The sequence below is a fragment of the Mustela lutreola genome, chromosome 1 (assembly GCF_030435805.1).
Source record: "Mustela lutreola isolate mMusLut2 chromosome 1, mMusLut2.pri, whole genome shotgun sequence".
NCBI lineage: Eukaryota > Metazoa > Chordata > Mammalia > Carnivora > Mustelidae > Mustela > Mustela lutreola.
In genome coordinates this window covers 229,693,631-229,716,998 of record NC_081290.1, presented here as the reverse complement: position 1 = coordinate 229,716,998, position 23,368 = coordinate 229,693,631, and the positions used below count along the sequence as shown (strand labels likewise).

The window sequence follows — 23,368 nt, the reverse complement described above, 5'->3', positions numbered from 1 at the left end:
TATTTATTTATTTATTTTTAAAAAAGATTTTATTTATTTATTTGACAGAGAGAGATCACAAGTAGGCAGAGAGGCAGGCAGAGAGAGAGAGGAGGAAGCAGGCTCCCTGCTGAGCAGAGAGCCCGATGCGGGACTCGATCCCAGGACTCTGAGATCATGACCTGAGCTGAAGGCAGCGGCTTAACCCACTGAGCCACCCAGGTGCCCTAAAGTGAATATTTATTGAGCATGACTGTGTATGAGACACTTTTAAGCGCTTTATATCTGTTATTCTATTTAATCTCCATAAGAACTGTGTAGTCAGATACTATTAGTAATTGAGGTTTTGGATAGCCGGTGACTAATACCCCTTTCTTCTTCCTCTAAGTCTGGAACAAGTTTAGAAATAAGATAGGTAATAGATAAATGGAGATCAGAACGTTGGCTTTATTTCTAATAAAATTAATTGGAAAATATGTTTTAAATTCTACAACTAAAAGAGCTGGTATATACTTTTTCCCAAATCGAATCTTCCCCAAAAAACAACAAAACAAGCAAAACCAAGATCTTGCCCTTACAGGGACAAAGCCTAATCCTCCAAGCCAAAAGCAGAATTTATGTGTGGTGTAGGTAGGCTGTTCTGACTTGAAGGGAACCTGAAAAGACTGAGGCTGTCATGCTTGGTTTTGTCTCCCAAGCTCAGCTGTCAGCTGTCAGGTATGTCCTCTGTAGAGCAGGACTCAAGAGAAACTGAAAGTGTTCTTTTTAGGACCTGGGATATGGAGTGGGACATCTTTTTTTGTTTTCTTTCTTTCTTTTCTTTCCTCCTTTTTTTTTTTTTAAGATTTTATTTATTTACTTGGCAGAGAAAGAGAGTGTAAGCAGGGGGAGCAGCAGGTACAGGGAGGCGGAGAAGGAGGCTCCCTGCTGAGCAGGGAGGTGGGCTCTGAGGAGTAGGATATCTTTTGCCTGTGTGGAAACATGAGTGCGGAGTGTTCCTAGTAATAATAATAATAATAGCAGCTAATGTTCAGTGAGCTGATAATACTGCTAGGTGCTGTTCTAAGTGCTTTACATAATTTACCTCATTTAAACCTCACAATTGTCTTTTTACAGAAGAGGAAGCCTGAACGTAGAAGTTGTGACTTTCTTGAGATTATAGAGCTACTAAGTAGCAGAGCTGGGATTCAAGACCAAATGGTCAATAAAAGTTTATTGAATATATATTATTGTAATAAGTGGTATATATTATTCTATAATCCTTCAGTTAGTGAATTTTACAAATTTAGATGCCAGCCTTATCTTGCCCCTGTACCAACTTTCAGGTGAACAGCTGATATATAGCTTGAACCTTAAAAAGCATTAGCTTTCCTTTTTAAAGAAAGCCATAAACAGTTTTTCCAGTAAAGATGTCCTTGTAAGTGCATACTTTGAGACCCTCCACTGCACCAAACAAAAGGCAGTGATAGGTTTAAAAACAAACAAAGCCCAAAGAACAAAAACAAAACAGATAAGAGATCAGAGAAGTTTTAAGAGACATACTTGCTAAAACAAACTAAAAGCAAGAAAATAAACCCATCTGGAACAGAAGTAGTAGGCAGAAGCCTCGTCCTTGAAAGATGTGGCTCTGGGCGAAGTGAACAGAAAATGAGCACAAAGCTGAGGTCAGTAGGACTCTCCCAATTATAGAAGGAGGCTGAAAAAAAGACATAGAAACTGCAGATCTTTAATGTTAATTTTAAAAGGAGAAATCTTAAAAAAAAAAAAAATCTTAAAAGAGAGCAGAGAGAAAGGAAGTATTACCTACAAATTAGACTGACAGCGGACTTTGCAACAGTAGCAGTTGATGCCAGGAGAAATAATCCTCTGATTGCTATTTACTATTAAATGTATAACTGTATTTCTAGTCAACCTTCAGTCAAGAGCATAGATGAAAGAGGAACAACTTCAAAGACACACAGATTGAGAATTTAATTCCCACAGACCCTTTATCTATACTGAATATTGGAGGTGGAGAAGTGATCCCAAAGGGAAGATGTAGGAAGTAACAACAAGTTACAGCAAGACACATGAAAATGGTTACAACGTTAGTGAATGCAATTAACTACTGACAGCAAACTAACACACAAACAAAAACTTAATATGTAACAAGTTATATGTTTTTATGTAAAGACAAACCAGACTATCTTTATTCAAAGTATAGTTTGTAGAACAGAGCTAGTCTAAGAACTGTCTGTCACTAGAGACGCCTGGGTGGCTCTGTCGGTTAAGCCTCTGCCTTTGGCTCAGGTCCTGATCCCAGAGTCCTGGGATCAAGTCCCACATCAGGCTCCTTATCCAGCAGGGAGCCTACTTCTCTTTTTCTGCCTGCCACTCTGCCTGCTTGTGCTCTCTGTCTGACAAATAAATAAAAATCTTAAAAAAAAAAAAAAAAAAGATAAAAAAGGGGGGGGGGGAAAGAACTGTCACTAGTCTGTGGTGAGCCAAGTATAAAAAGTGAGAGTAAATGTTTCAAAACTTTTATAGCAATTTGACATTATTTTGCCTTTTTATTGTATTTTACAAAATTATCAGTTCACAATGGATTGAAGGAAAAGCACCTTGTCATTGGCTGCAGAGCTTTTTAGAAGCACTGCTCTAGACAGCAGTAATGAGGGGAGGGAGGGTGTGTAAAGAGTTAAAACTCAATGAAGTTACTGATCTGTCTGGGAGGAAGATAGTAAACAACTACAGAATTTGTTAGAAAAATTTGTGGTCAGAGGTGCATGTTAAAAATGTGGAAGTATCTAGAGTGGGTTAGAAACCAGAGAATATATATTTTTAAGTAGCAGAGGGAAAAAGAGACTATAAAGAGTAGAAAACTTTGTTGACTAGTAGGACGGAGGAAAGGAAACAAATGGTAAACCAAAACATGTAGTTGAGTTGGTAGAAATAAGTCCAAATATATTTGTAATGACAGTAATTGCAAATATATTTGTGTTGGACATATTTCATAAAGGATTTTATAAAATGCTTAACTAACAAGTCTTTGAGAACAGGAATGTATTTTAAGAATGTATGTACACTAAGAAGACTTAAACTTGTGGGGTAAAATGGAAGTACATTTTAAAGCAACTTTATAAAGAGTGACTAGAAAAAAAAATAGTGACTAGAATTTTTGTTGACCAGTTCTCAAGCATTCTTGTTGTTTTATATTAATCATGACTTGAACACTGTTACTTATACTTCTGATGGTTATGTTGCTGTCAATCCTCCCTCTGTCCATATTAGTTAAAGTGCATTCAGCCTTTTTGGGTCTAAAAGCTGAAATTACTTATTTGCTCAGAACTCTTGCTTCTTTGTTTGTTCTTCAGGCTTTACTCATTTCTGTTGAGTTTTTAGGAGCCTGGTCACTCTCTCAACTACATAGGACAATGGACAAGTAGTTCAGTCTCACTCCTAAGAGTGTGTTTGGAAACTACTTAACGCATTAGGAAATCTTTGACTAAAATATGCTGTGTGTTTGAATCCGTTGTTCAGTAACCTCTGCTGACATTATTAGGGAGTGATATTTTCTCATTAATTTTATGTAGTAAGATTGCATTTCTTTGGCATATGAAACATGAAACTCCTTAGCTATTCAACAGCAATGCAGATGAAGAGATGATTGAGTAAATGATGAAAATCTTCTGTCTGTATTTGCAAAAGTCATTTTTGCCATCAATAATTATCAAATACCCTGTGCCCATTATTAAACTAAGTATTTTGGGGTACAAAAGTATTAGATGCAGAGTCACAAATATTTATTTCCTTTAGGTGAGATAAAACACCGTATGTTCCAGAAGAGCTCTGGTTTAGAAATGGATTTAGTTTGAAAAATTGTTTCTGAAAATGTCAGTTATTTGGGTCTTGCAGATAACACAGGTAAATTATATGAATTATAGCGGAACTTTAAATAATCTGAAGAGGAAGGGATGCTCTTTTTAACATTTGGAGATGGTGGAGAACCAGAGAGGAACTCTGTTGTGGCTTGAAGTTGGAGGGGATGGAGGTTGATGAATAAAGCTAGGTGGCTGGGAGGGATGTTTTCTGGGTGGATTGAACTTCTAGAATGGCATTTGGGGAGCATGAGAAGTAAGAGGCTACTGGGCCAGCTCCTTATCCAGTAAGCTGGAAACCTTTCAGATCTCAGTTTAGGAATTTTGCCTTTTATATAGATATGCAAGGCTATCTTTGCTTAAATTGCCTTTTGTCAGCTACTTTTTTTTTTTTTTGGCTACTCTTGTTTTTGGGAGGATGCTGACAGCTTACCTGGGTGAGTGTATACTCCGAGTAGATAGAAATACAGATTTTGGAGGCAGATTTATGTGAGTTTAATTCCAGGCACTTCTGCAACTTACCTCTGAGAGAGATCTTGGGCAAATTAAGTCATCTCTGAGTTTTTCTCTTATAGTTTCTACCTCATCCTTGGAGGATGAAAAGTGACAATGTACAGTATAAGCCTGGCACATGAGTAGAGTTCAATAATAAATGGGAACTACTCATTGGGATCTAAACCCTATGATAAAAGAGACTACCTCCCTGATTCTATTGCATTGGCATTGTGTCGCTTGCTGCAGTACCTGGCATATAGTATAGCAGGTGCTCAAAAGAAGCTTGTTAATGAACGTAGGTGAATGCATGCTGATTTTTGGGACTATCATAGCAATAATTGAGAATAAAAATCTTGTGGGGTTGGTATTATCTCTCTCTTCTACCCCACTTTAACCCTATTATTTTTAAAGATTTTACTTATTTATATGGGTGGGATGGGGAGGAGCAGAGGAAGAGGGAGAAGCAGACTCTCCACTGAGTAGGGAGCCTGACCTGGGCGCTCCATCTAGCACCCTGGATAATGGCCTGAGCTGAAGGCAGACCCTTATCAATTGAGTTACCCAGGTACCCCTCTGGAGTTTTATTTTTATGTAACTCATACTGCCATAATAACTACTGTGTTTTTGACAAAGTACAAAAAGCATCAGCTTGGTAAGAATTCTTTTCACAGACTAAAAGTTATAGTAGCAGTATCTTCAGAATCCAGTAGATGGCAGTGCATTCTCGCTCTATTGAAAAAAAAAAAGAGCAGGAGTAGAATCTAGTAAAAAGGATCAAATCTTTTTGGAATGAAATTCTCAGGAGATTGAAACAGCAATTTAGCGATTAATTTCACAAACACAGTCACACAGCTTGACCATCTCAAGTGCATAGTTGAGCCTAGATTAAAGATTTAGGCACAATAGCAAGTTTCAGTGTCTGTTTTGAGAACTTGTACAAATGAAAATTCCTTATTTTCTATTTTTCAAGGCATGATACTTTTGAAAAGTAGAAAGTCTGATTTCTAATACCAATCAAGATATTTACATTTAGTTAACTTTATAGAACTGAGAAATTAAAAAGATGGCTATTTCCTCTTACTAGTCAAATTAATGGACATAAAACTTGTTTCCAAAGCACGTCCTACACAGTACTCAAAGCTGGATGTTCAGTGGTAGGGATTAAATGTCCCAAGTAGCCTATCCTTTAACAGTAGGGAAAGGGATATGGTAAATGTGCAGGTCTTTCTGTACATCATTAAGCAAAAGTTGGAAAATCATAAAAATAGACCATTCCTCTACATACTCTATTCAGCTTTCCTTATGCCTCTTCCCACTCCATTATAAAATATAAAGACAATAAATCTTCAGGGGCTGTTTCTAATAGCTGCCTGCTTTGTCATAAAACATTTAGGTATCTGAGCTCTGTCTAAATCCAGGGCAAAACTTTGTTTCTGAATGATTTGAGCTGGTACAATAGTCTAGTAACTATTACTTATACCAGGTAGGGACCAGGCATTTGAAAGCTACCCTTACCAGTTTTCACTTACTGAGTACCTACTCTTTGTTAGACACTATACTAGCTGTTCTACGTGGCTTTATTTAATCTCGTGTAACAACTCCACGAGGTGGTTATTATCCTCATTTTATAGGTAAAGTACCCTAGAGAAAACCTGCAACTCCTAACCCAAGATTATTTAGCTGGGGAGTAGCAGAACCATGACTTAAAAGCAGGTCTCCTTTATTCAAAGGTGTTTTCTTTTAAACACTGTGCTACATGCCATCTCTACATTTCTTCCCATTTCATATATCCTGTTCAAAGTACCAGGTCTCTGTGTTTACATTTAACCAGAGATCTCCACTGTGTGCATTGTGAGAATCCAGTGAGAAGGTACGTGGGAAAGGGCTTTGAATGGTATGAAGTGCGTTATTGTACAGACTGTGTGTATTTATTATTGTAGAGTGGGTATGCAATGCCCGTGAGGCCATCAACCCACTGAAGTCTACAAAAGTTCCACGTATTAGTCACTGTATTTGGCTTCTCTTGAGTCTTTTTTTCTCTTTTCCCTCCTTCTCTCTTGGATCAAATTAACTTCTGACAGATGTTTGGAAAATCATCTTATCCTGTACTTCATATTTATAAATCCTGCTGCTGCAGTGTGGTCCCCATTCTCCCTCTTCGTTGCAGCCAGAAAATAATCTGGGAAAATGCCACGTTTCCTGTTAGGAATTTGGAGGATCTTGTCTTCTTAGCACAATTTTTTGAGCTTTTCTAAATCTTAATACTGGAAAATTCAAAGCCAGGCAGGGTTCTTTGTATAGATGTTTTAGATTCTTGAAAAGTAAACAGAAACAGAGCTTTAGACTTACCCTCTCTAGAGGATTCAGAGTTTAAAATTTTGAAAACTTGTTTTTACTCTTCTTTCTTGGATCTGTAGTGAGGGCATGCTTGGCCTTTGTGTCCCCCCACCCCACCCCATAGTTGGTTTTGGTTTAAATTGTTCTTCCAAGCTGGGAGCCCTTTCTTCTCTCTCTCTCCCCGCCACGTTCACTAATGCTAGTTAGCGTGATGCCAGTCTTGCCTTCTCTTTGCCTCTCACATGTATAGGAATTTGTGTGCATGTGCATGCCCTCTCTCCTCTTGGGTATAAGCTCCTTTCCACTGAAGTTGTGTCTTACTTTTGTGAGTGTCAAGATTTAGCATAGACTTTGCTTAGTTCATATTTTTCCATGAGTGAACTCAGTCTGTTAGGATCACACGGTTCCTGCCTCTACTCTGAAAGATACTTTCAGGTTACGTGACAGATGCAGCTTCAGTCCTCTTGTCATGGAGTAGTGCTGATGGCATTTAAGTCCACTTCATACTGGCACTGTGCGACTCTGATTGTAATGCTTTCTTGAGGGTTGTTTAAAATACTAAAATATGAACAAGGATTTTTTTACTCTATTGAATTTAAAAGAAGGAGTTGATTTTGGTTTCAGGATCTGTATACTTTTGCTTAACAGTACTATTCTTATTTCTCAATGCTTCTCACTATTTTGAGGGAGAAGAGAACTTCCTCTGTGGTCTCAAACCTTATACTAAATCTGGGGGAATACATTTATTCAGTTCTGCTTCAGTGTCTCAGAAGAGGTCTTGCCTTTCCTCCTGAAAAGCCTAGCTTCTGGGCTTCCTCAGAGGCAGAAGGTACCCGAGATTTGAAGATACTTGTCAGAGATTCTTGACTTTTTTTTTTTTTTTTTTTCAGTTTAAACTGAAAAACTAAAAGTATGTTAAGGTCCAGATGAACATATACACATAGGAACACAGGCTGTCTGTTGATTCATCAGGTAGCTATTTTAAGAGACGTTGTACAAATAAATACTATATTTAAAAATGGGTACTGATTGCATCTGAAAATACGCTCAAGTAGTAGAGAGCCATTGTTTTTTCCCTTGCCAATCATAATTTCTTATTCTAGCTAAGTAAGTAGAAAAAAGACTACATGCAAAGTTCATTTAATAGTTTTATGAATAACATCTAGAATATATCAGTTCTGCTGAAGAAAGCTTTCGATGGAGCCTTTAAGCTGTTGTCATCAGGTTTCCACCTGGGCCTTTTGTCTTCTCATGAACGTGTTATATTTGCATTCAGATCCCTCCCAAGTCTACATCTCTGATCTCTATTTCCATATATCCATACTGCATTAAATTGCTTGGATGTTTCAAAGACACACACACTTTACATGACCCAAACTGAGCTCAGGTCCCCTCTCCATCTTGAAAAACTTCTTCCTGTTGTATTCCTTAGTTTAGTGAATGGTACTACTGTCCATGTATTGTCTCAAGTCAGAGAGTCAGAACAGGGGAGTCAGCTTGGACCCCTCCCTATTTTTTGAATGACTACTTGATGGTGTCTGCTAATTATCTATTTCTTTCCTGCTTTTTGGAGTATATAGCCAGATTTATCTTTCCAAATGCTGGTCATCTCCCTCTTTTATTTGAATCATTTCAGAGTAATTACTGGCTTATAAGGTCTTACTGTGTGATCTGGTTCCTGATTTCTAAGCACCCCACCCATAGCTTAGATCTCCTTTCTGTAGAAAGGCTTTCTGTGATATACCCCAAACTCTGGTTTGGATACCCGTCTTACGTGCTCCATGGCACCTTCATTTTCCTCATCACTGACACTTACCTGATTGTATTCTTTTTTTTTTTTTTTTTTTAAGATTTTATTTATTTATTTGACAGCAAGAGATCACAAGTAGGCAGAGAGGCAGGCAGAGAGAGAGAGGAAGGGAAGGAAGCAGGCTCCCTGCAGAGCAGAGAGCCCGATGCGGGACTCGATCCCAGGACCCTGAGATCATGACCTGAGCCGAAGGCAGCGGCTTAACCCACTGAGCCACCCAGGCGCCCGTCCTGATTGTATTCTGATTGTCCATTTGCTCATCTCTACAGACTGTAAGCTACATAAGGGCAGGGACAGGGTCTATCTGCCTTCATTACTAATTTATTCCTAGTGCTTAACACTGTGCCTGGCATATCGTAGTAATACAATAAATACTTGTTGAATGAATGAGTAAAGCTTCTATAGCAGCAGATCATTAAGCATTCTAATGGGATACATAATGGGGTAGCTGGTTATCAATTGGATGGCTTGTTACTCAAAATTCTAGTTCTCTAGGATTAAATAGTTTCTGGCCATTTCTGCATCGAAACCTGTCATTTGCAAATTATTATACTTTAAATGGAACTCTTCGTTTTTCTCTCCAGGCTTTATTTCCTTTCCATTTTCCCACATCTTTAACTATATTCCCATTTATTTGGGCCCCAAGTATTGCAGTTAGATTTGATTGAGTTCTTTCTTTTATCTACTCTATATAGTTGGCCATTAGCCTCCTTTGAGGCCTTTGAAATAATTCCTATCCGTGGCAACTTTTCCATCTCCATTGCCATGCATGATCCAAGCAAGCTCAGACCGGCACCCCAGTAAGGATAGATTACTGTTGTAGTTTTCTGGTGGGCTTATGGACTCTAGTCTCTTTGTATCCACTCTGTCTTATTCATTACTGCCTGATTCATCTTCCTAAGACAGACGTTCATATTTTATTCCTTTGCTTAAAAGCTTTATTGAGTGACTTCTTGTTTTCTGCTAGTTGTGTCTGAATCTCTGATGTGCTTTCCTTCTCTCCATCAGCCTAAATTCAGCCAGTGATATGTACAGTAAGTACTTATAGTTCTAGATGTGCTTTTATCTTTTCTCTTTTAGTGTTTGATTATTATTATTATTATTATTATTATTATTATTATCTCTAGTACCTGTGGATTTTTAGCATAGCCTGCTAACTGGTGTTGGGACATTCTGCCTTCTCTAATGCTTCATATTTGTCATTACTGGGGTAACTTTCCTTAAACGCACCTCTGATCATTATGCTATATTGTCAGAAACCTTTCATGACTCCTCATTGCCTAGAGAGCTAAAAAGATCCACTTTTTAGCATGCCATTCAAGGCTTTCTCTACTCTGGCCCTCCCAGCCGACTTACTCAACCCTGTTTCCCACTGTTTTCCTCTCCAGGGTTCCAAGTAATTTCCATGTCATTGAAGCTGAACAAATTGGACCACGACTTAATTTTCTCGGAATGCAACTTGTGTTTTCCCACTGTCATGCTTTGGCTTAAAGGTGTTCAGACTGTGTGGGACTTTCCTTCACTGCCATTCAGCATTTTAATACTTCTTAATCTGTTTCAATTACTGCCACCCCTGCAGCCTTTGATGTTCCTGCTCCTACTAGATGGAATCCTTATTGCATCAGAACTCCTGTAGCTATTTCCTTTTTAACCTGTCGTATAGCACCTTTACAGGTTTTACTTCACTTGGAAATGTAACTGGGTTATATACATCATAGTGTCCTGGGTTGTATACTTTCATAAGGATGGTAGCATGTGCTTGACACCCTGTGTGTATTAGGCATTCAATAAACACTGAAATAAATAAGTATGTATATTATACTCTTTGCTTCATCATCATTTATCCTGTCAGCTGGATTATTTTAGTGTAACTGAGAATTCTAGTGAACTTAAGGATGGTCTTGTGACTGTTGTAGCAGCCAAAAACTCTCAAAAATGTACCGTAATATAGTTTAAAAGGTGACTTTATCCAGTGGTCTACTACAGGGGTAAGCAGACTATAGTCTAGCACATGGTTTTGTATGGCCCAACAGCTATGAATTGTTTTTACATTTGTGAAGAATTTGAAGGAGAAAACAAAGAATATGCCACAGAGATGACATGCAGCTTACGAAGCCTGGAACATTTACTATCTGGCCATTGACAAAGTTTGTTGACCACTGATCTAGAAACACACCTGGTCATCTGCCTGGAATTACGCCTGCTCACTGGGTATGTGACATTAATCATCTGTTTTCTTGAACAATGTAGTAGGCACTCAGGCAGACTGGTGCCTGTCCCTTCCTTGAAAAAGCATCGTTAGGCCTGGCTTCAGAAGAATTTTGAGTGACATGTAAATCTCCTCTGGGCTCTTTGGCACTTGGCAGTATCTCACACAGATAACCAGATACAAACGAGCCATTTCTTTCCATTATAATCCTTCATCAGAGGTCTGTCAGGATCACACATGTGGTGAAGTTAGATGTCATTCAGAACAAGGCTCTTAGCATATTTTAAGAATGTTAATTGCTAAGTGGTGGCTGAAGCAGAAGGGTTTAATAATGTTCTTAAGTTGCCTTAAATGTACATGGACCCAGAATTTTAGAACTGGAAAGGTCTCAGAGATCAAGTATAGCATGGTCATTAAGAAAATGGGCTGTGGAGCCAGACTACATGGCTCTTCTACTTAATCCTCCTTGCGTCTCAGTTTCCTCACCTTTAAAGTGGGGATAATAATAGTCCCTGTTTCACAGGGTTGTGTGAAAAATATATTAACTCTTAGCATATGAACACTTAAATTGTTAATATTAACTTGGAAAAGAACACTGCCTGGTGTACTATAAACGCTCATAAATGTTACTCTTATGTGTATCCCTGTCATGTTTTGAAAATTGTTTTTATTACTAGTAGTTTCATCTCATTTTATAGTTAAAGAAACTGAATTCTAGAGGAGAGTTAAATTGTTTTCCTCACTTCCATGACAGGCAGAGTGGATTAATACCGAGGATCCTGGCTTTATTTGAATTCTTGCTATGATATATTGCTTTTAGTTGTATGTTAGTGGGTATGGATGATTTTTAAATAGAAAAAAGTGTGTCTGTCCGCATTCAGTTAGCCTGATGTTTTTGAGGTGCATCCGTGTGTAGCACGTGTTAATACTTCTTTCTTTCCTATGGCTAAGAAATACCCATTGTCTTGATATAATTTTGTTTAACAGTTAATCCATTGATGGATATTGGTTTCTACCTTTTCGCTATTGTGAATAGTGTTGGTATGAGGATTTGTATACAAGTATCTGTTCGAGGACTTGTTTTCATTTCCTTTAGATATATGCCTAGGAATGGATTGGCTAGGTCATATGATAATTCTGTGTTTGACTTTTTGAGGAATTGCCAAGCTTTTTTTTTTTTTTTAAACGGTGTCCAATGTTTTACATTCCCAGTGCCATTATAGGAGGGTTCTAATTTCTCTACATCCTTGCCAACACTTACTTTCTGTGGATTTTTAAAAAAATTTTGGGGTCCCTGGCTTGCTTATTCAGTAGAACATGTGACTCTTGATCTTGCAATGCCCACTTTGGGCATAGAGAGTAATTAAAAATTTAAAAAAATTTTGCTTGTTTATTTGTTTTTGCTTATCTTAGTGGGTATGAATTAGTATCTTATTGTGGTTTTGATTCACCTTTTTTTTTTTTTTAAGATTTTACTTATTTATCTGACAGAGAGAGAGATCACAAGTAGGCAGAGAGGCAGGCAGAGAGAGGGGGGAAGTAGGCTCCCTATTGAGCAGAGAACCTGATGCGGGGCTTGATTCCAAGACCCTGAGATCATGACCTGAGCTGAAGACAGAGGCTTAATCCACTGAGCCACCCAGGTGCCCTGATTCACCTTTTTCTAATGACTAATGATGTTGGGCATCTTTTCATGTGCTTCTGACTATTTGTGTATTTTTTTTTGGAGAAATGTCTCTGAGTCCTTTGCCCATTTTTTTAAGTGGATTGTTTGTCATTTTATTGTTGAGTTGTTAGAGTTCTTTATATATTGTAGATGTGAAACCTTTATCAGCTATATGATTTGCAAATATATTCTCCCATTTTGTGCATCATTTTTTTACTTTTTTATAGTATCCTTTGATGCACAAAGTTTTTAATTTTGATAAAGTCAAGTTTATTATTGTATTTGTTACTCATGCTTTTGGTGTCATACCTAAGAAGCCATTGGCAAATCTGAGGTTATATGGGTGTACCCTCATGCTTTCTTCAAATAGTTTTATAGTTTTAGCTCTTACAGTTAGGCCTTTGGTCTGTTTTGAGGTAATTTTTTATATACGGTATAAGGATGGATCCAAGTCATTCTTTTTGCCTATAGCTATCTAGTTGTTTCAGCATCATTTGTTGACAAGACTAGTATTTTTCTGGTGAGTACTCTTGGTACCTTTGTCTAACATCAGTTGATCACAGGTGTGTGAGTTTATCTGTAGATTACCAGTTCTGTTCCATTGATCTGTGGATCTACCTTCATGCCAGTACCTCCCTATACTGTTGCTTTGTACTGCGTCTTTGAAATCGGGAAGTGTGAGTCTTTCTAACTGGTGTATTATATGGATTTTCATTATTGAACCACCTTTATGTACCTTAGATAAATTCCACTGTTTCTAGTATATAATCTTTCTTAAAAAATTACTTTTAAATCATGGTGGGATATACATAATAACAAAATTTACCATCTTAACCATTTTAAGTGTACAGTTTAGTGGCATTCAGTATGTTCACATTGCTGTGCAGCCATCACCACCATCTGTCTCCAGAACTTTTTTTTATTTTGTAAAACTGAAAAACTACCCATTAGGCACTAACTCCCTGTATCCCCCTCCCCCAAGCCCCTGGCACTCGCCCTCCTACTTTCTGTTTCTACATATTTTCTGCTCTAGGTATACTATGTGAATGGAATCATACAGTATGCACACTGTATGTGCCTAGGAGTGGATTGGCTGGGTCATACGCTAATTCTCTGTTTGACTGTATGAGTAATTGCCGAACTTTTTTTTTTTTTTTTTTTTTTAAATAGTGGCCAAATAAGTCAGATACACTGACTTATTTTACTTAAAACATAAATCACCTCAAGGGTCATCTGTATTATAGCCGACTTTCGTTTCCTTTTTAAGGCTAAATGATATTTCATTGTATGAATAAAGCATGTTTAGTCTGTTCATCTGCTGGTAGACATTGAGTTGCTTCTGCCCCTTGACTGTTGTGAATAATGCTCCTCTGAACATGGATGTCAAATGTCTTTCTGAGTCTTTGCTTTCAGTTCTTTTGGGTCTATACCTAGAAGTGAAATTGTTGGCCAGTAGTTTACGTTTTTTAATATGTGGCTGGATTAGCTTTGCTAGTATTTTGTTGAGGACTTTTGCATATATATATATATATATATATATATTCATAAGGGATATTGATCTATAATTTTCATGTGATGTTACTGTCTGGCTTTGGTATCAGGGTAATGTTGGCATCATAGAATGAGGTAAGAAGGATTTCCTCCTCTTTCCTTTTTTTTGAGAAGACTTTGAGAAGGGTTGGTGCTCTTTTTTCTTTAAATGATTGGTAGAATTCACCAGATCATATGGCTCTGGGCTTTTCTTTGCTGGGAGTTTTATGATTACTTATTTCAGCTTCTTGTGCTATGACTTTATTAAATCAACATTTATTAGATGGAACACAGAATGCTGGTTGGTGAGCCATGGTTAGACAATAAACCACAAGAGAAATTGAAATAGAGAAGTTTTTTACTTACAGGTCCTAGAGGAATTATAAGGGCATGCATTTAAGGGACCCCAGAGGAAGATCAAGGCAATTATAGAGAGAGGTAGGACCTGGAGTACAGTGCCTTTTTTAGGTCTGTGGGTGGAGTGCTTTGGAGATTCTGGGCTATAGGTAGATTTGTCAGTTCAAACCAAAAGAATAGGGTTATGGTAAGCTCTACCAGGGCGTTTATCTAAGGGCGCTTAATGCATCATACAGGCACTGGGAACCGGGAGAGACCATTGATCACAAGTCCCATCATGAGTTCTTGTAAACAGACTTACAGTGCTTGTGTCTCTGTGGCGTCCTGTTTAGGACATGTGCTTCCCTGAGAGGTCTAGTTAGTTTACGGCCCTTGCAGGCCCCCTTGTCCAAACAAAATGGATGCTGAAGCAGTGGTATCAGTGAGTAGTTTAGCTAAGTAATGACTTGACTTGTCTCAACAACTTCTTGTAGGTCTCTTCAAATTTCCTATTTCTTCTTGAGTCATTTTGGGGCGTTTTTGTGTTTCCAGAATTTCTGTTTCATCTAGATTATCTGATTTATTGGCACACAACTGTTTATAACACTACAAGTGTTTTACAACACTTTTTATTTCTGTAAGGTTAGTAGTAATGTTCCCATTTTTATTTCTGATTTTAGTGATTTGTGTCTTCTCTCACTTTTTTTCTTAGTCTAAGCTTGAGTTGTTGATCTTTTTAAAGAACTAACTTTTGGTTTGTTGATATTCTCTATTGTTTTTGTATTCTTTATTTCCTGGATCTCAGTTCTAATATTTATTAATTGTTCCCTTATTTTGGGCTTAGTTTGTTCGTTTTCTAGTTCCTAAAGGTGGATATTTAGGTTATTAATTTGAACTCTTTATTACTTCTTTTTTAATGTAGATGCTTACAGCTGTAAATTTCCCTTAGCACTTTTTCACTATATCACATATTATTTAATATGGTGTACTTTCAGTTTTTAAATAAAGATGTTATTTATTCATTTGTCAGAGTGAGAGAGAAAGAGCACAAGCAGGGGGAGCGGCAGGCATGGGGAGAAGCAGGCTCCCCACTGAGCAAGGAGCCCACTGTGGGACTTGATCCAGGAACTCTGGGATCATGACGTGAGCCATGACCTGAGCTGATGCTTAACTGACTGAGCCACCCAGGCGTCCTTGTACTTTCATTTTTATTCACCTCAGAGTATTTAATTTTCCTTGTGATTTGTTCTTTGACTCACTCCTTATTTAAGAGTGTGTTGTTCACTTTGTAGTTTGTGGATTTTCCAAATTTCCTTCTGTTACTGATTTCTAGTTTCATTCCATTAAAGTCAAATAATATACTTTGTATGATTTCAACTTTTAATAATTGATTGAGGTTTGGCGGTTGAACATATAGTCCAGCTTGGAGGATGTTCCATATGCACTGAGAAGAATGTATGTATGGTTGTGTTAGGTGGAACATTCTATATACGTCTAGTAGGTCTAGTTGATTTATAGTATTATTCATGTCTTACATTCCTTGTTCATCTTTTATATGGTGCTTTCTTTTCTTTTATCTGTGCTTTCCATTGTTAGGTGGGAGTTGACATCTCTAGCTATTTCCCACTTTAGTTTTATCAGTTTTTTTTTTAAATTTTATTTATTTATTTGACAGAGAGCACAAGTAGGCAGAGAGACAGGCAGAGAAAAAGGGGAGGAAGCAGGCTCCCTGCTGAGCAGAGATCCTGATGTGGGGCTCCATCCCAGGACCCTGAGATCATGACCTGAGCCAAAGGCAGAGGCTTAACCCACTGAGCTACCCAGGTGCCCCAGTTTTATCAGTTTTTGATTCATGTATTTTATTACATGTCATTAGGTGCATATATGTTTATAACCCTTTATATTATACAATGTCCTTCTTTGTCTCTTGTAATGTTTTTTGTCTTAAGTCTATTTGTCTGATATTAGTATAGCCACTCCAGCTCTCTTTTGGTCGCCACTTACATGGAATAAATATCTTTCTGTCCTTTCAATTTCAGCTTATTTGTGTTTTTGTTTCTAAAGCATAACTCTTGTAGATAGCATTAAAACAAAATCTGTGTAGCTGATCTCTGCCTTTTAATTGAAGTGTTTAATCCATTTACACTTAATTAATTACAGAGACAGAAGGACTTCTGCTGTTTTTTTGTTTGTTTCTTATATCTTTTTTGTTTCTTTATTCCTCCATTACTACCTTCTTTTGTGCTATATGTTTTCTCATGTGATATTTTGATTTCTTTGTCATTTCTCATACATACATTACAGTGTATCTTTTCATTAATTCTTAGTGGTTGCCATCAGGATTACAATCAGCATCTTAATTTATAATCATACAGTTTAAATTAATACCAACTTAATTTTAATATTATACAAAAACTGTTCTTCTGTATAGCTCTGTATCCCTACCTTTATGTTATTGTCACATTATATCTTTATAATTGTGTGCCTGTCAAGATAGATTTATGATTATATTATGTATTTTTCTAATTGATTTTTAAATGTTAAACCAATATTGTATTCTTAGACTAAATTCGGGCAATTATGATGTGTTACTGTTTTATCTTTATAGTATATTACTAGTTCAGTTTACTAATGTTTTGCTAAGGATTGCTTTGTCTGTGTTTATGAGGGATATTGGGGTGTGTGTGTGTGTGTGTGTGTGTGATCTTTGTCAAGTTTTAACATCAGTAATGTTGATCTTATGGGTTGGAAATTGTTCTCTTTTCCTCTATTTTATTTTTGTGTTAAACTGATGTTATTTCTTAAATGTTTGATAGAATTTATCAGTGAAACCATCTGGATCTACACTGTTTTGTGGGAAGCTTTTCAATTATTTATTCACTTAAATAGATATAGGATTATTCAGACATTTTATTTCAATTTTGGCATGTTGGGTTTTTTCAAGGAGGGTTTCTGATGCATCTAAGCTGTCAAATATGTTACTGTAAAGTTGTTCATATTCTCTTAATAACCTTTTAATGTCTGTGGCAATGTAATTTATAAAAAATGCTTGTATTAGTAAGGTAGCAAACTTTTATATAGTACTTATTTCATACTTTTCACTTTATAAGTAATGACTCTTCTGATTCCCACAGCAATTGGTGAGGTAGATAATGCTATCATCTCTGTGTTCTAGATGAAAAAACAAACCAGAATTAAACTAAGAGAGTTAAGGTGCCTTGCTCAAGATCACAGAGCTGGTGTATTAAGGGCTTAAATTACAATCCACGTGGTCTGGGTCTAGAGTCTTTTTTTCTTGACTACTGTTTACTTTGCATTTCTTAAATGACAGATACCTGTTCTTTTCTTCTTATGGAATTTTGCTATTTTCTTTCTGGTGCTCTTCCCACCTTTATTTCACTGGTAGAAATATTTACTTCTGGTATTACTAATTAGGACTTGGAATGCCTTTCCCCATAAAAACATTATATATGATGGCTATACATGTTTGAAATATTGTTTTTTTTTTGAGGAACATACTTATTTATTAGACAGAATGAGGGAGCAAGTGTTGCGGGGCAGAGGGAGAGAGAGAATCTCAGTCAGACTACCTGCAGAGTGAAGAGCTTGATGAGGTGCTCTATCTCAGGACCCTGAGATCATCGCCTGAGCCAAAATCAAGAGTTGGACACTTAGCTGACTGAGCCATCCAGGTGCCCCTTGAAATATTATTTATAATACTCATCTTCAGTCACATCATATGTTAAAAAGCTTTCTGGGGCTTCCCCGGGAAGTTCACTACAATTTATAATGTAAAACAGGTTCTCTATGAAAATACTAGAAGATACTTATTTTAAATACACTTACTTAAAAGGTTAAACTTCAGTTATATGGAAATTTTACTTTTTGGAATCCCTTAATGATTTGAATTTACTGAGGCTAAATCATAATTTTCAGAAGACAAACAATAAGATTAATTTTTACACATTCTGTTTTACTTTCATTAATTTGTTGATTAATGTCTTTCAGGGTTATTCAAATGCTCAGAAGAATATTCTTCTTCAGGTGGATCAGAACTGTGTTCGCAATTCTTATGATGTCTTCTCTTTGCTGCGGTAAGAAACTTCTTAGACCTCCTGCATTTTCTAAAGAATCTTCCTCATTTTGAGTTTGTGACATTTCTGTGTGAGAAAATGTATGGGAGCTTTAGAAGCTCTTATTCAGGCTTAACATTTTTTAGTGAGAGCTTCATAAATTTTGTAGCTACAGTGATTTAACTTTATCTCTTTCACAAAGCCTTTGGAACGCCATTTCCTTTCTCTGGACAGTGGGAGAGAATGATTGGAAGCCAATGATCTTAAAACAGGACATGAGCTGTTTCTGGTTTTCTGTACTGTAAAGAGCAGCAACCAGAGGTACAAAATTTAGGCTTATCAAAATCTTAACAACTACAGCATTACTAGAAAAGCCCTCCAATAGCCCCAGACATGGTTTAGAGTTTTAACCTGCTGTTCATCTTAAAAGAATCATGTTTGGCAAGGCAAAGGAGCTTTGCATGAATCTCATGCTCAGAGGCTTAACTAACTGCCTTAACTCTGTATTTTCATAATGTCTGGGCTTAATTTTGAAACATTTCTAAATTTGTTTTTAATTTTCGATGTGGTAGATCATCAAGGACATTTTCCCAAGAGACAGGCAACCAAAATAAATGCAATTCAAAATAAAGGTAACAGTGACACTCAGCCTGTGTTCACCCTACTCAGACAGATGGTTCATTGAAATTTGATTTTGGCAGTATTTTTCTAATGTTTACATAACACATCATAAATTTCAGACCATTAGACAACTTCAATGTATCTACTAGAGGACGAGTCCAGAAGGATGGTTGGACTCTTGTCCAATTGGATGATTGTTTATTTTATAAACATTATGAAATGGACCTTTTCTTTGCAAATCTTGAATCTTATTATACTTGATGATAAAGTTTGGTCGCATGACCTGTGTAAATTGTTCTTAAGAGACCATCATTTCAAATAAAGTAACCACAGACATTTGATGGCTTTTGATTCTTATCTGAGCTGTACTTTCACTTTGACTTTTTAGGATATGTAAGAGAACGCACAGGACTTAGTAATTGGATGGTGGAGAGAAAAAGCAGGAGGTGTCAAAATATATAACTCGTATTTTTGAGTCTATTCAGTTTGAGACTACATTGAGTTTTAAATATTGCAAAGAGGAATGTACAGAAATAGTTTGAAATGTGAGTAAACCACTAATATTTCTTGACCTGTTTTCCTCATGAAATGAGGGTATGGATTTCACTATTTTAAGGGTATGTCTGAGTGTGAGATAATGTGATCTTATTAGCGAAATCAGTAGAATCAAAAGAAAAGGAAATATGAAGTCAGTGAAAAGAGGAGACCTGGGGAAAAATTGCATCATAGAATCTAAAAGAATAGAGATTCAAGCAGTGTTGAGTGCTCTGTGTTTAGACAGGAAAATAAGGACTGAAGTAGTGCTGTAGGGTCTTAGGAAACAATGTGGTACAATAGAGAATGCTTTGGTTAACTTGACCCTGACTTCAATTGTTCCTGGTTTATCATAATTCATTTAATGTTTCTGATTCTTCCAAAAGGTAGAGGCAGTAATATTTTAAGTTTGTGTAACTTACGAGCATTTCTATATTTACTGTCTTATACTCTTTGAAGTTTTTTGTGTTTAGACATCAGGGATCAGCCTTTGTCTTCAGTGTAGAAGCTGAGGCCAAGAGGCGTTACAGGATTTATCTGAGAGTACACAGCGAGTAAGGGCCAGACTGGAGGTTGGTGTGAAGTTTTCCTGCAAGCAGGTTTTGCAGATCCTTTTCAGAGTCTCACTTACCTTCCTAGATTGGTGGTTACAAGGTAGTTATAAGGTACACATAGCATAATGACAGAGAAAATTTCTGAGAACCACAGAGCCCTTCATAAATGCAAAATCATTGGGAGAATTTGGTAGTTAGTGCTCAATTTTTTAACATTGATTCTTGCAATGATATGTCTCTTGGGGGTCTCATTTCTAGGTTGCTTTCCAGATTCCTCAGGTGTGTTAGCAGTTTGATTTGCCTTATTTATTAGCAGTGGCCTCATCATTAGCATTGCGTGTATCATTTATAGCTGGTAACATAGATGTACTCTTTTGAACCAGATCATGTGTCCATTTACCAACCAATTTACCAGAGCCCAGAGAGTTACTCTGGAACTAGAAACTTAATACTGTAGTCATCAACATTAATGAGTAACATGGAACTTCCTTTGATAATTCTCTTAGACATTAGTGAGGAGTAACCACCATCTATCTGTTTGCTAAATCAAAAGCTCTTCTTACCTTACAGTTCTTGGCATGGTTTATGCTTCCTGGTAAACTTAATTTTGTGCTGATCAATTTCATTCATTTTCCCTTCTTTAATTCAGGTAACATTGTACCTAGATGGGAGTAATTTTTAAAAATATACCTTTTTGGGCCATGTGGGTGGCTCAGTGGGTTGGGCCTCTGCCTTCAGCTCGGGTCATGATCTCAGGGTCCTGGGATCAAGTCCCACATCGGGCTCTCTGCTCCACAGGGAGCCTACTTCCTCCTCTCTCTTTCTCTCTCTCTGCTTGCCTCTCTGTCCACTTGTGATCTCTCTCTGTCAAATAAATAAAATCTTTAAAAAATATATATATACCTTTTCTTTCCTTGATGCTTTTTTTGGTGTGTGAAATTGTTACTTCTTGATCTGTAGTTTTATGTGAAAACATAGAGTTTGAATTCTTTAATATCACTTAACTTCACAAAATTCTCAGTGCCATTTGGAATCAGGACTAGAATCCTAGTCTCTTGAGTCTGTTTTTTGAAAGTATATTCTAGCTAGTAACTTTCACTGTGTTATTGTGCCACTAGGATGCATATTTCCTTCCACATTTTATAATGTGAATGTTACAGAAAAAATAAGAAATCTTGACTAAGGCAGGGATTTTGCAACACCTATGACCCAAGCATTAGAACCCCTTCAGGTGGATATGTTGTTTACCGTTTTTAAGAAAACAGTGACCTGAGGTTTTATTCAGATTTTTCTGCCTATAGTTAGAAGAATGTATTCTGATCAGTTTTACCAAAGTAATAGCGGGTCTTTCCAAATTTACATTCAGTGTTTGCAGTGGTAATTACATTTTGCTTTTTTAACCCTTGGAAATTCCTGGATTAAGAGTTAGTTTTCATGTAAGCAGACATTTAATTAGGAACCACTTTACTCCTTACATTTGACGCATTACCCTTGAATTAGGATGTTCACCACAAGGTGTCAATGTTGCTCTTTAACTGGCACTTAAAATTTTATTTATTTTATGGTTTTAAACTGAGAAAAGTTGGGTTATAAATTACAAGTGGGAATTTATTTTTAGAAGTTAACTTTTTTTTTTCTCTTTTAGCCCTTCTAGGTTAAGGAGTTTCAAGGCTTATTAGATAACTTTCTCCTTTTGGTTCTGATGATTTTATTTGATCCTATTGGTGATACAGGGTTATTGAAAGCTTAGAAAGAGAAGGAGTGACATGGTCGGGTGTGCAATTTAGATTTCTAACTGTGGGGACTGTGTGGAATCAGTGGGATGGAGGTGGAAGCAGGAGACATCTGTAATCCTAACTGTTCTCTGAAATTGAAAGATTACTTTTGATTTTTAAAAGGTCATTTTTTTCCCCTTTCATACTTCTTCAAAAAGATAGCTCTGCTATAGTGAGATTAAGTGAGAATAATTCAGGTTTTCTTCTAGGGCAGTTTTTATTGCCCCTTTCCCCTTCTTGACATGTCCTACTTTTGCCACATTGAAGAAGTGGAAATATGGTGGAGAATCATGGGCCCTCTGCCTAGGTTCCAGTCCTAACTAACACTGTCATGTCTTATACCCATAACTGGATGTAAGACTTTGGGCAGATAGATTACTTTGTATGGCTCAAACTACTTTTGTGAAATAGCTATTATATTTATCTCAGAGGGGTGTTATGAGAAGTAAGGCAAAATATTTGAAGGATCCTAGGACAGCTACTGGCATATGGTAGACATTCAGTAAATAATAGATTTTGTTTGCTTTTTTCCTTCCCCCATCGTAGAATTCATGTTTCTTTCTTTATGTTAGCATTAGTTTTTTCAATTTCCAGCCTCATTTCTCTTTCTTTTCTTGCCATTCTAGACTATCACCTCTGCTTTTTGCTTTACTTCTGTTAATCCTGAGCAATCATGATAAAATTATTTAATGGGTATATGTCTTTTCTCCCTAATGACATTGAAAACTTCTTGAAGAAAAGGATTATTTCATATGACTATATTTTTTCCTCTCTATCATCCTGACAATTGATGGTTATATTGGAATTCCCGTGGATGCTGTTGTGATCCTGGAGTCCCACATCCTGTAGACTAGATCCTACAACCCTTCTGCTTTACTCTTTCTCCCTGAGTACTCTCTTCCATTACCACAGCTTCACCCAACACAGCCACATGTTAGTAACTCTCAAACCTATATGTCTAGGGGCGCCTGGGTGGCTCAGTAGGTTAAAGCCTCTGACTTCGGCTCAGGTCATGATCCCAGAGTCCTGGGATGGAGCCCCACATCAGGCTCTCTGCTCAGCAGGGAGCCTGCTTCCTCCTCTCTCTGCCTGCCTCTCTGCCTACTTGTGATCTCTGTCTGTCAAATAAATAAATAAAATCTTAAAAAAAAAAAAACCCTATATGTCTAGTTCCTTCCCTTTTGGATTTCTGATCTGTATTTTCCAGTGACTGTTAGACATTATTACTTTCATGTTATGTAGGAATCTCATCCCTAACATGTCCCGAGTTAGATTCGTTGGTGTTATTCCCCTCTTTCTTTTCTTTTCCCTGTATGTCTCATGTCCTATATGTCATCATTTCAAGCACCCAAGTGAATATACCCTTCTTTGTTCTCATCTCTATTTTCTGCGACTATTTCTTGACCTCCTAACTGGTCTCCCTACTACCAGTTTTTCCTTCATGTAATTGATAGCTATTGTTTGTTGAGCAATTACTTTGTGCCAGGAGCTTTTCTTACTGCTTTACATTAGTTCTTCTAGTTTTCACAGCAGCTGTTTCTATCCTATTTACAGATGAGGAAGTTGAGGCACAGAGTAATTAAGTAGCTTAG

The 23,368-nt window shown here is 37.0% G+C and overlaps 1 protein-coding gene across 4 annotated transcripts in view; it reads left to right on the top strand.

Annotated features, from left to right (window-relative positions):
* Positions 1-23,368, top strand: part of UVRAG (UV radiation resistance associated) — a 309,934-nt gene that overhangs the window by 69,685 nt on the left and 216,881 nt on the right. For all 4 annotated transcript variants that reach the window (XM_059188600.1, XM_059188612.1, XM_059188622.1 and 1 more), the window contains exon 6: positions 18,228-18,313. In XM_059188600.1, coding sequence (XP_059044583.1) covers positions 18,228-18,313 — 86 coding nt within the window. The remainder of the gene's footprint in view (positions 1-18,227; positions 18,314-23,368) is intronic.